The sequence below is a fragment of the Eubalaena glacialis genome, chromosome 5 (assembly GCF_028564815.1).
Source record: "Eubalaena glacialis isolate mEubGla1 chromosome 5, mEubGla1.1.hap2.+ XY, whole genome shotgun sequence".
Classification (NCBI taxonomy): domain Eukaryota; kingdom Metazoa; phylum Chordata; class Mammalia; order Artiodactyla; family Balaenidae; genus Eubalaena; species Eubalaena glacialis.
The window spans coordinates 73,305,776-73,319,841 of NC_083720.1; the positions used below are offsets into that span (position 1 = coordinate 73,305,776).

Sequence of the window (14,066 nt, forward strand, 5' to 3'; positions counted from 1 at the left end):
GCAGTAGAGTTGTATAATTGATTAGCAATGTCTTCCATGAGCACACACTTGTCATATAGTTCCCTTTTCTTTCCTAGAACCATCCTCCCATTAACTCCTTCCTGGTTCTCTAGCTAAGTGCTTCTCAAGCTTTAATGTATGAATTACCTAGGGGTTTGCTAAAATTCAGATTCTGATACAGCAGGTCTGGGGTAGGGCCTGAGATTCTGAATTTCTAAGAAGCTCCCATGATGCCCATGCTGGACCATAGAACTTTCAGGTCTCCTTTTCTAACAACAATTTCCTTTGTTCATCACCCAGTAAGAGTATTACCTTTATTTCTTTTTCTTATTGCTGGTCAGTCAGAGAAAGAAGATAGTAGCCACTGCTGTCTGGCCTTAATAATCAGATAATTTAAAAAATTTTATTATAAAAGATTCCTATAACATCTTATGATTTTCAATTTCATAAATATATATATATATATATAATTTGTCATGTTTTTATCAGTAAGAAGTTTTTCTCTACCATTCTTCCCAAGCCCTAGAGTAAAATGATTAAGGTCCCTAAAATGCCCCAGAAGCTCTAAAATAGCCTAAACTCTCTACTAAATTATCAAATAAATAATATCCACTACAGCTTTAGGTTTTATTTTACTTTATTGCATTCTAATTCTCTTTAAATGGTATCCTGAACATGATGTACACGGTAATTCCCAGTTGCTCCCTAACAGTATAAATTGCCTGAAAGTGAGGGATACTTGTTCACTTTTATAAAGATTGTTACATAAAAGAAGCATATGTGAAAAAATGAGAAGATATAAATATTGATAAGTTAATTGGTTTATATCTTTGCACGTTATCCATTGTGAAAAATTCTAAGTGTGATGATTCTTTAGCCACAGTACCTCACAAGTGAGTGTACGGCCTTGTGCCCTGCACCAAAGCACATTTTCCTTATGGAAAAATTCCCAGCTGAATCATTCTCTTCTTTCAACTTACAGGTGCCATCATCACATCACCAAAAGGATCCTGAGGCATGTCCTTATGAATAACCAGCTTTTCAGTCCTGTGTAGAGTCTGTGGGCCCGCTTTCAGCTCCAGATCCTTCAATAGCTGAAAATTCTGTGTCAATAAGTGGTTTCAGAAATTGCTCAACCTTGGTTAGTCTTTGCTTCAGTTTCTGCTGCATTGACTCATACTCAGCCAGGATCCGAGCAAACTTTGTTTGCAGGAGGTCTACTGACCCCTCCATTCGAGTGACCTTCTCTTCGAGATCTTTAGGATCACTTCCAGCATTTGCAATGTTTATGTCCAGTAGACCATCTTTCATCAAGATTTGCTTCCCTTTCTCTTCTAGCATACATTTGGCATCTGGGTACTCAGTTAGAGCTTCCATGAGGTCATCTTTTGAGAGACAGAACAGATCTGAGTAGCCAATACTTTTAATGTTGGCCGTTCTTCGATTGCCAGCTTTGCTGCCTTTAATGTTAAGGATGCTGATCTCACCAAAGTAGCTGCCATCACTCAATACTACAAACTGAGTGATTCCATCATCTGCCACCACGGCGAGTTTACCTTCCTTGATGATGTACATCTCTCGTCCAATATCCCCTTTCTTGCAAATGTAATCTCCAGGACTGTAGACTTGGGGTTGTAATTTCAAGACCAACTCCACCAACAGACCAGCTTCACAGTCGGCAAAAATGCGCACCTTTTTTAACGTGTCTAAGTGAACATTGATGGCAATCTCTGCTCTTAGTTTATCAGGTAGATACTTCAAGACTTCTCTCTCATCCACTGTTTTTTTGTTGGTCCACAGATAGTCAAACCATTTAATAACTCTCTTTTCCATATCTTTGCTTACATTTCGAAAATGCATGTATTGCTTGATCGCATCAATTCTTCCTTGAAATTCTGCTCTGGCTGCATTCATGTTGGAAATCATAGAACCTATGTTACCAACAATGGTGGCAAAAATTAACACTCCAATTAGGAAATCAGCCACCACAAAGACATACTCAGAATCCCTCACAGGAGGTGGTGTTTCACCAATGGTGGTCAAAGTCAGTGTAGACCAGTAAAGGCTGTATACATATTTTCTAGCCAAACGGCCAAATTCAGGATCATTAACATCAGGATAGACCCACGTATCATTTCCAAATCCAACAGCTTTGGAAATAGAGAAGTACACACACGCATTCCAATGGATGATGATGACAATATACATAACAAGGTTAGAAATCCTGAAGATGTTTGGGTAGTTTGTCCTTGTTTCCGTTCTCTGGAAGAACTCAAACATTCGAGAGATCCTTAACAGTCTGTTTAATCTAATTTCTGGATAGTTCCAGCCCAGATTAAAATACAGCAGATCAGTTGGTATCACTGATACAACATCAAGTTTAAATTGAAAGTTTGATTTATATTTCTCTATGAGTTTAAGCTCTTCCTTCACCAGTAGTCCTTGTTCTAGGTAACCTAAAATAGAAAAAAAAAAAAAAGTAATGTTTTTTCCTTTTTATGCCACTGTAAATTTTTCTAAAGTAACTCTCAACAAACTTCATTGAGTCCAAAACAAGAGTTCATCCCAATAAATATGCTTTTAGCAATGTAATAAGATATGAGTACTGATCAACATATGGCTGTGGAAAATGTTCTTTTGCAGAAATAAAAAGTAAAGCTTTGTAAGTACAGAAGTGAGAGATTATATGCAATGTATATATACAAGGTATATATACAGACCTCTCTAGATTCAGCATCTTGCCCAGATAAAGTTATGCCTTTTATGAACAGTGTTCTTGGAAAGTTTTCTTTTTCTAGCACTGTGCTTAATTCCTCATGCCACTCTTTGGTCAGAATCCCGGCCCCACCCTTGAAGCTTGGGTGCCTCCTTGCTGTTTGACTATCGTGCATATTCTTGCCTTGCCCCTTCAATGTGAAGCATATGTCCTTTGAGGCTTCATTTTCATATCTCTTTCTTGCCCCTCCCAGGCTTCCTTAGACATCTGGGATTTTCCTTTCTCCTAAGCTGCTACCATGCACCTTGTGTGTGAAACCCAGAATTTCAGTACCGTGATATATTTCACTAGGGAAAAATTTGTTTCTCTTCCTATCCCGGTTACTAGAGCTGTGCATAGAACTGAACTGAAGCATTGCTCCAGTGCACTGATATTAGAGAATGTCTTTATTTTACATAATGATTCTTAAAAGTGATACTCTGCATACACAGGTTACCTTTGCATGTGGTAGCATAGAAAATGAGCTTATACCTACTTAACATGAATACTTAAATCGGAAGCTATCAGATCCTGCCCAGATTATTGGTCAATAATGCCTCACCATGGACCACAAAGTTGAATTAAGGATGTACATCCTGTTTCTTATAAAATTTCTAGTACAGCTCTGCTGAGTACAATGACATTTTCCCCCATGCCTCTTCAAGGTATCTCTGTTAGGTAGCAATTACCCTTTCTCAACAGAACTGGCACAATATTTCTGTTCTATCTATTCTTCTCTTCTGGTATAAACCCAGTGAACAGAAAAATGGAGGAAAGCCATCAATCCACATCCAGAAGGTTGCCTAGTAACATCCTTCTGAATCAGCTGGAGTGGCCTAAGCCTGTGGGTGGGTATATGGTACTCTTGCTTTCAAGAGTGCCTTTTCCTCTAAAACAAATTTTTGTGAGTCTTTTGTTTTTCTGAAGAATACTTGAATTAAGAAATTTCAAGTTATACATAGAGATAAAAGCATGAAATTGCAAAATACCCAAAACTGAACATATTTACCTGTCCTTGTTCGTACAAACATATCGAGAAGATAGATTATATCTGATAAGTAATCAAGAATGAGCCAATATTCTAGGTAATCAGACTGAAGTTCATCAAAACATGCTCTGTAAAAGAAAAACTTGTATAAATAAAATGAAATGGGACCAATTTAAGTACAAGTCCTCTTTGTATAATTTTTATCACAATGAGAAGTATAACACACTAAGGCTAGGAGGGGTCCTTGGAGTCCATTTAATCAACCATGGCTTTCCCAAATCTATTCCCAAATCTGAGGGTTGGATTTAGTTTTCTCACACTTCTGAATTTCAACATTCTTTCCATTATGCTAGTCAGCTTTGTGAAAACATCAAATGAGAATAAATGACTTCAAGCTAACGTCAAAGTATTTTTGGGTGATGATACACATTGATATCCAGGTTCGTGTTGACTATTTGTACCCAAAATGCCTTGGGAAATCATGCTTGGTCCTGGATGGCTGAGATGTTTACTGTCTAAAAGACAAGGAACCATAGATATCCCTTGGGAAACACATCTTGCTCTATAAAACCTAGATCCTTGAGCTTTTTCCAGTCTTGGCAAAATTTTTTTCTTGCAGGCCGAAGAAAATAAAAAGTTTCTCCCAAAGTTCTAATTAAATGATTGAGCAATCAAAAGTTTAAAAGTATCCCCACCCCACCCCCATCCCAGTACTGGATTTCCAAGGATATTGGGAACCAAAGCACCTACTCTTGCTCTTAGGAAAACACATTGAGAATGATGTAACCTCTCTTCACAACCTGTGGTGGAGAAAGGAGGTATGTCCTAAAGAGCTCTATGCCAAACTGTTAAGTCAGTTAACTTGGAAACTAGAAATGGTTTGCGATCCACAAAAATATATAGACACCTTGCAATAATCATGGTCCAGTTGTACATGACAGGTAAGGTGATGCAAAACAGCCAGTTGTAATATGTGTTTCCCGAGGGATCAATAACCACGACTTTCTTCTTCTCCCTAGCAGCAATTAGAAATAAAGGGGAAGGTTACCAAGGAACAAGAATATTTTTATTTCAAATATCAAATATGGTTATGCCCATCACCTACAACTGATGAATTAGAAATAAGCTGAAGAAGCTCACTCCACAGTGGGAAGACTAGCTTGGTATAAGTGCACTAGTCATAAGAAACTGGTTAGGGAGGGGTGGATAGATAGTTAAATTACTAGTCTTACATTAAACCATACTTTAGACTTTTATTAAAGCCCTTGTTTTACTGTGATGCTGCAGACACTTCTATCACTCCAGCTACTGAGAGAGAACAATGGCATAGATCATGCCAAACTCTGGATATTCCACAGACCCCTTTGGTAGGCAATGGTTGGTGGGACAATGATGATTTTACCACTCCCCCTACCAGGTAACAAAACAATTGGGGACCACACTGTGAGGGGGAACTCATGGCTTCTTTCTCATCTGTATGGAGAGAAGAATATAACACAATCTAATAAAAAGTGCTTGTTCTTAAGTGTGTATGAGGAATTGAGAGGCAATAGAGGGCAAAAGAAAGAAGGAAGGAAGGAACTATATGATCAAAGGGACATTTTTTAAAACTTTCTGGTATCAAATTTATATTTTTAAGGATTTTTTCTTTTATACAACGTCAACACATTTCTAACAGGCACAAATAAGTAAACTATCATCTGGTAAAGAGTTTTCTTTGAGTAAGTTTAGAAGACAATATTTTCTTTAATAAAAAGCAAAAAGATAGCTCTGAAAATATCACTCAGCATTATCCTTGTGAAACTCTAACTCTCAAATGTTTTAAAAAGTTTCTTTCAAATAGCTGATGTTTTGACAGCATTTATACTGCTCTCAAAATTAGGCATGGCTTTTGCAATGAGACTACTTTACTTTGGATTATTTGCCATACAGTATTTATGACTCAAATATGTTAATGAAATTGTTAAATTTTTATTTCAACTAAAAATATTGATGGTAAGATACTAGAAACCCAATTTTCTTTGGATCCTAAATCTGTCCCAGTGGTAAGTTTATCTTCACCAGTGCTTAAGGAAGGAAATTAACCATGATGCTGAAAATTCTTGATGAGAAAACTAAGGCTACCATTGTTAATTTTAAGGAAATTTGAAAAAAATTAAATTCACATTTGATAAGAATTTATTTAGTCTTTACACCAGGCCTCTTTACTATAAACTTGTGGGAAATTATCCCTGCATTCTAAACCCATCACAAATTTATTCCTAATTTCAATGCCAGTAAAAATACTTACTCTTCTTTCTTGTCTTTGCCTTTCTCCTCTTTTTTTTTCTTGTCTTTGTCCTTTTCTTTCTTCTTTTCCTTTTCTGGGCCCTTTTTATTTTCATTTTTATCATCTGGCTTGCTGAAGAAGTGAGAGATGTAGTTGGTAAAATACAAAAATGTTATGGATAGAAAAATGTGGGGTCATTCATGCCAAAGTCTTACTTACCGCTTCTTTTCTTTTTTCTTTTTCTTTTTTTCTTTTGGTTCTCTATAGAAAAAAAACCCAATATATCACATAATCAAATTACATTCTGACCTCCATTCTTGTTTACCTTCCTCTCCACTGGGCAAGAATTCTGGGCTTTGTGTTCAAAGACCTGCCCTTGTGCTCAGAGACCAGAAATCTGATCTCCTAATGGCGGGTTCAACAAAAAATAGACATGCACCCAGATAATAAACAAATAAAATTCCTGGGAATTAGTGCATGTGGAAAACTGGAGAAAATGGATATGGATAAAGGCATAAACCCAGGGAGGGAAATTTAAGAAACAAGAGCCCCCAAGAGTGTACTTTCAAAGTCTCAATGTATATCCAAAAAATGGGTATTTAAAATTTAAACTTCTTGATGTCACTTGTATTTATGATTGAATAAGAGTTTTGAGAATTTCAAGAAAATGCCATCAATTTTCTTTAGAGGGGTAATCCTGGCTGAAGCAATGTTTTATGAGCAGACAAAAAGCTCTGTGGTAACAGAGTAGAATCCCAATTCATAGAATCATTCACCAGATTTGAGATCACCTTCTTCTATATACAACTTCTTCTTGAGTGGAGAATATGGGATTAGTGGGCTCTTTCTGCAGTTGGCTTTCTCTATCAGCAGAAGAATGGATTCTGGAGTCAGACAGAGCTAAGGTCATAGTAGGCTGTCATTGTTGGCTCAGATATCTTGGGAAAATGTATTATTCAGACATGAATGATCAGGCATCTCGTTACCACTGGGATAGTCAGAGAAGGCTGTTAAAGGGAAGTAGGTCTAAACTTAGGCCTCAGAGTACGGGTAAGAGTTGGAGAGGTTAAGAAGAAGAGAAAGGATGTTAAAGGGAGGGAAATTTTCAGGTGCAAATATACAAATGAACTTAGTCTGGGTAGGAATGGCCCAGCAGAAGTGGAAAGCTGCTACTAAGGAGAAATAGGAGATAAAATTGACAAGGAGATGTGGCTTGGCACCTAAGGTTGTCATGTACAAACAGAAACAGAACATAAAGTTAGATAAGGTGGAATTTATTGTTATGGGAGTATATTCCTATGATACAAGATTTAACACCCTAACATAGACCTTGGGAGATGGTGCTGGCACACTTCTTGGATGGCTCTTAGAAGCTCAGAAAAGGTGATAGCTCACACTAAGTGAAATATAAATTATAAAATGCTATGGCACATGGTGGAGGAAGGTATCAAAAAGATTCAGAGAAGTGGTAGGCTAAAATGGATATACTAAGTAAGAAAAATAGCCCACCAACTGATTATGTTCCCTAAGAGGGCTCAGAGTATACAAAAATGACAGGGAATGTGCTGGTGAGAGGGGCACCAGCATTACTGAGAAGCTCACTGGTGCTGTCCTCTGTAGACCAGAGCTGATAGTGAGAGATGCTGAACTGGGTACAGAACTAGATTTCCCTGAGAGCAATAGGGATGACAGGATCTAGAAATCACAGAGACCAGTGGCAGTGCTTACCCATCAGAAGAGAAATAGGTCTGATAATTGTAATTATCAGTAAGGTGGGCATAGTAGCCAGGGTCTTAACCCACAGAGCGCTATGGAAGAGGTTAACAGAACACTGTATTCCTAGATAGATGGGCATCTTGTTGACTTGTTAGGGTACTGTTTTACATTTATAATAAAAAACAAATTGGGGATGGATGCTCAGGAGGTTAAGGGCAACTTACCCCAATAAAAAGTTACAACCCCTTGAATAGTTTCTAAACCTGAGCTAGCTCTCAGAAATGAAACCAATCAGAGGAGAAGCCCAGCCCCCATGAAGAAGAACTCTGCAACACCGTGACAAGTATATTCAGTAATGATTTCCCCAGTCTTTCCGCCAAAGAAAACCAATGGTCATTTACTTAAGTAACTGTACACTGGGGGTAAAAAAGAATACCTAGATACATTAAAGGCCATTTTCGCACAGGACTCAAGTTGATATTGAGACCCACGGACTAAAGCATCATCATGCCCCACCCCCATTAAAGTGAGGGACATATGGTGGTTTGGTAGTAATTTGTGGGGCCTCCACTGGGTCTAAGGATGCCCCCTGTGGTCATTTGTCCAGTTCCTCCATGTAAACATGGAATGCATTTATTTGGTCATTGGCAGAACCCTCATCTCCACTAGTTCCTTGGCTTGTGGAATAAGAGCTAACATAGTAGGGAGGACCAAGTGGAAGCCCTAAAGCTGCCTCCTACCTACTGGCAAAAAGCAATACTGCAACCTGGACAGGAAAGGAAATGCAATCCTTAAAGACCTAATGCATGCAGGGGTGGTGCTTCTCCATCACACCCCCATTTAATTCAATGTCTGGCCCCTATTAAAACCAAATGGATCCTGGTGGATGGCAGCAGACTACTGCAAAATCAACCACATAATAGCTCCAATTGTAGTCACTGTGGCAGATGTGAAAAACAATACACTCACCCAATCAGTACCATATTCCTAAGGTTCTGGGTCAATCATGGTGAATGTGTTATTTTTAACCACTATCGGGGAAGAGGGTCAGAAACAGTTCATATTCACATGGGATGGAAAACAGTATGTATTTACACTACTTTCCAGGGCTATGTTAACTCTCTCTCCCACTGTCATGACATAATCTAGAGGGACCTGGACGATCTGGACATTCCTCAGAGTATCACATTGGTCCACTATAGCTATATCAATGACATTATGTTAATTGGGCCCTGAAAGAGGATTATCTAACCATGGGACAGAAAATGGCTGCTGACCATGAGCTGGATCCTGTCAGAACTAACAAGTCATAAGGTTGTATTGCAACCTATCACATGATAAAGCGATGTACTTGGGACTGAGCAGGTGGCTCGGCACCCTCACCCCATGTCATCTACCACTGCTGCATCAAAGCTATTCCTCCCCCCCGACCTATGGCCATATATTGGGCTTATAGGAACAACTGATGGAGCATGACCTGTGGATGGGTCAGCTTGGCATCTGGATGCAAGCCAAAATGAGCTGTTGTCTACAATACAGCCCTACCTAGAGGTGGCCTTAAAAGATAGTGAGGTTAATCTTACCAATGGCACAGCTTTAAGCAGTGCACAGTCATCTACTTTGTGGGGAAAAAGCAATGGTCCAAATTAAGAATATACAAGGCGGACTTCCCTGGTGGCACAGTGGTTAAGAATCCGCCTGCCCATTCAGGGGACACAGGTTCAAGCCCTGGTCTGGGAAGATACCACATGCCGCGGAGCAACTAAGCCCGTGCGCCACAACTACTGAGCCTGCGCTCTAGAGCCTGCGAGCCACAACTACTGAAGCCCGCGTGCCTAGAGCCCGTGCTCTGCAACAAGAGAAGCCACCGCAATGAGAAGCCCGCGCACCGCAACAAAGAGTAGCCCTCGCTCACCGCAACTAGAGAAAGCCCGCGCGCAGCAACGAAGACCCAACGCAGCCAAAAATAAATAAATAAATTAATTAATTAATTAAAAATAAAAAAGAATATACAAGGATTCATGGGCAGTCACAATGCATTGGGTGGTTGGTCAGGGACCTGACGAAAAAATATTGCAAGATCAGGAAAAACAATTCTGGAGAATAGGCAGACTGAATGGACTTTATGGGCATGAGCACAAGGTTTTAAAACCTTTGTATCCCATGTTAATGCCCGTCCAATAGCAGGTGCCATGGAAAAGAAAAGAACAACCAAGGAGACAGAATAAATCAGCCTGCTGACAAAGCCAGCCTCTGTCACTGGCATCCCCAATGCTGGCACAATGTGGATACGAATGGAGCAGCCATGGTGGCAGAGATGGAGACTATATATGGGCCCAACACACGAGGTCCCGTTCACCCAGGCGATTTAACTGCTGCTACTGCTGAACGTCCAGTCTTCCAGTTCCAAAGACTAATGCTGTGACTCTAAAAGAGCACCACCATTACTTGAGGAAAGCAATCAGTCACTTGATGGCAAGTTAATTACACCATGGAAAGGGCATCAAATAATCTTGACTTGAATCAATATCTATTATGGATACTAACTTGCTTTTTTGCCTCAGGACTTTGACCAGTGCCACTATCCAGTTTTGGTTTCTGCCAGCTCATAGTTTCCCTCTCCCTTGGCTGGCCTTGGCTGAAGGAAGCCACCGTGCTCAAAATTATGCCCCCCTTCCTAGAGGCAGCCCTCATACAATGACTGTGCATGGGTACAAAGCCCAGTCCTATTGCCTAACTATGGAACAACTCTGAAGGGCCATCCCTTCTCCAGAGCTCCCCATAGCATCACATGGCACATCAACTCTATTCTCTGAAGTTCAACTTCTCCCTCTACCCCATCCTACTCCCCTAACTCCCTTCTAGGTATCATTTCTGAGAGCACTCCCAATAAACCTCTGTATACAAACTTCTTTCACAGAGACTGTCTCCTGGGAAATTTGACCTAAGGCACATTGGCTCAGAATGGGAAGGATTAATGATGTTTTATTTATTTTGTCAGCCACCCTAACCCTAACCACATGGAGGGGCAATTTCATATACGCTATAGACATGGTTTTTCTACACGTATTCAAATACATACACACGTACATACATATTACTTGTAACATGAGTAGCTACATTATTCAGGAGGAAATAACCAAATGACAAAATAATGGAAAAACTTTGCCATTGGATTAGATAGAGTTTGCCTAATAAATATCTGCAGTATAACACATTCAGATGTATTTCTACCTTTTTACTGTCTTTCTTTAAAAACAAAGGTTTGGTTTACTATTGTCAATGTACTTACTGCTCCTTATTGCTGCTGTTGTTAACATTGAAAAGTGCAATGGCTCCAGGCAAGTACTGCTCCCTGGGAAACGAAAAAGCACAGTGAAATCAGAATAGTCACCATGTGTATAATGTCCATAGTAAATAAACAGTCTTAAAGAACAAATACTTTTCAGGTTCTACCCATTACTAACTAGTGCCTAGATAATTTTTGAAAATATAGAGTCTCCACGAAGCATGAGTTGCTGAATATCAGTGTCATGAACCAAAGTAATTAATAAATGTTTATTAATCAATGCTCACAATGCATCACATTACCATCCTCCACTCCCTGAGTAAGCCAGCTTGGATGCTACTAACTCCCAGAAAGCGATTAAGACTTAGATTGTCCGGGAAGATAGGAAGGGAAGACAAGACAAATGAAAACAGCATGAAAGCTGAAGGTGGTCAGTGAGAAAAGAAACAGGAGGGGAAAAAAAAAAAGAGGGAAAAAAACAAAGTAGAAGTAAATACGTTTGACAGGATGGGAACCCCTGATCCACACCAATACCACACTCCTTCCACACTCTCAGGGTCACATGTTTGAAGTTTCCACAAGTGCTTTTTTCCCTAAGGATTTTTTAGCTTTTCTCTTCTCGTTACTCGCCCTAGTGCTCTGCTTCCCTGAAAGTAGGATTGAATGGAAGACAGCATTTTAGAGAACGACAGCTAAACCCCCTCACATATAATTGCTTGGAAGAAGGATCAGAAAGAAGGAGGAAATCAGAGAGGACTCAGGCATGAGGTTTCCTAAGGGACAGACACGGGTCTCAGGGAAAATGATCAGCAAGGGTGTTCATGGCTTGGAGCCCCATGGACATGAATTATCATCAGGCAGTGGCAGTTTCCCAAGAGAAGAAGAGGGTAAGGAAGAGAAGTAGCAATTTACTCCCGAGATCCTGCAGAGTAGCTGGGTAGCAGGAGTGTTGGCCAAGCCCACTGAGGGGAAGAGTAGAACACCTTTCTTTCACCTAAATAATAGTTTAAAAACTGATGTGGGGGGCTTCCCTGGTGGTGCAGTGGTTGAGAATCCGCCTGCCAATGCAGGGGACACGGGTTCGAGCCCTGGTCTGGGAGGATCCCACATGCCGCGGAGCAACTGGGCCCGTGAGCCACAACTACTGAGCCTGCGTGACTGGAGCCTGTGCTCCGCAACAAGAGAGGCCGCGATGGTGAGAGGCCCGCGCACCGCGATGAAGAGTGGCCCCCACTCGCTGCAACTAGAGAAAACCCTCGCACAGAAACAAAGACCCAACACAGCCAAAATAAATAAAAAAAAAAAAAAAAAAAAAAAAAAACTGATGTGGAGGGATAGATCATACTGCTCACCTCTGTGATGGCTGTCCCCTTCCATGTCTACTACTTCTAAAGGAATCCCTTGCACCAGGGTTTTCACTCTCTGATTCTTCAAATATAGAGGCACTGTCATCATCATCAGAAAAGGAGCTATGGTTCAATAGGAGGCAGAGATTAATTAGATCAGTGCTTTAAACCATTGTGGGGGAACAACATGTCTCATTTCTCATCTCTTCTCTTTCTCTCTCAAACGAACACAGACAACAGTTTTTAATAAGAGTGAGATGAGAACTGTTCAGAATACACAGAATTAGATAGAGTATATGCACAATCCAGTAAAATACGTGTAATTAAGAAACTACTTTCTAGGTCTTCCATATTTGTATTGTTTGATGCCTTGATTAGTTAATATTTATCAAATCGAAAGTATGATATCTGTACTTCAGGTCATGTTATACAGTTTTCTGAACCTGTAATAACATTTCCTTCCACTAAAAGTAAATTCAACCACATTTATATAAATTCTATTCATTTATAGGGTGACCACTTTAAATTATACTTTTAAAACACATTAGCATTTCACACTTTGTATTTGTTTTTCACATTTCTCTATGGTAATGTTATCCCTTTAGATGTGAAATGTCCCATGAGGAAAGGTCTTGCCAGTGACTAAGGAAATATTTGGCAAAGGTGCATCTAAAGAATCACCACAATAATATCTATGTTCATTTGTTAGATAAGTTATGCTGTCCTAAAGAATAAATAAATTCACTAAATTAAATAAAGTACAAAGTTCAAGGTTTCAAATTAAAAGTTAAAATGAAATTAAGTTTAGTTAAATTGAAGAACTTTGGCTGGTATTAAAAATACATAGGGACTTCCTTGGTGGTGCAGTGGTTAAGAATCCACCTGCCAATGAAGGGGACACAAGTTCGATCCCTGGTCCAGGAAGATCCCACATGCCGCAGAGCAGCTAAGCCTGTGCGCCACACCTACTGAGCCTGTGTGCCACAGCTACTGAAGCCCGCGCACCTAGAGCCTGTGCTCCACACAAAGAGAAGCCACCACAATGAAAAAGCCCGTGCACCACAACGAAGAGTAGCCCCCGCTCGCTGCAACTAGAGAAAGCCTGCGCGCAGCAACGAAGACCCAACGCAGCCAGAAAAAAAAACATAGAAAAAAGCATGCATTTACCTGCATGCTCCATTTTCCATCCTTCTTATTTCCTTTTCAATATCTGGTACGATCACATTGGGAATGTTTACAAAAGAGCGCCGTGTATTGATGATAATTTTCTTCATGGTTAGCTTAATAGCTGGGGAGAAAAAAGTCTTGTTAGTAGGAAGACTTTTTATATATTTACATATGTAATCAAAAGTTTCACTCTATCATTCTTCTAAGGCTGAAATAACAATCTTATTTCCAGTTATATGTAGGAATTATTTTTTAATAGAATACAGTCATGATCCAAGCACTTAATTATCATCAGTCAGGTTTTTGTGTATTTTTTTAAATTCAAGGGTTTTGTGTATTTTTTTAAATTCAGAGATGTAGAACTCTTTTTTTTTTAATTTGGATTTACTCCAGCTTTGAAATATTTAGGCAATGTAGGTGTGGAACAAAACTATAGGGACCTCAAAGGCACATCCAACAATTAAGTAACAATGAAAAGCAGCAAAATAAAATACCAAAATGGGTGTAATCAAGTGTGAATTTCTACAGGCATTCAG

The 14,066-nt window shown here is 39.6% G+C and overlaps 1 protein-coding gene across 1 annotated transcript; it reads right to left on the bottom strand.

Moving 5' to 3' along the window:
* Positions 1–1,041: 1,041 nt before the first annotated feature.
* On the bottom strand, positions 1,042–13,643 carry CNGA1 (cyclic nucleotide gated channel subunit alpha 1). Its single transcript, XM_061191373.1, has 8 exons — positions 13,531–13,643; positions 12,370–12,486; positions 11,021–11,083; positions 6,232–6,273; positions 6,034–6,144; positions 4,651–4,758; positions 3,765–3,871; positions 1,042–2,456 (listed from the first exon to the last, which is right to left on the bottom strand). The coding sequence occupies exons 1-8, from the start codon at positions 13,635–13,637 to the stop codon at positions 1,042–1,044; spliced, it is 2,070 nt and encodes a 689-aa protein (XP_061047356.1). The 5' UTR covers positions 13,638–13,643.
* Positions 13,644–14,066: the final 423 nt, after the last annotated feature.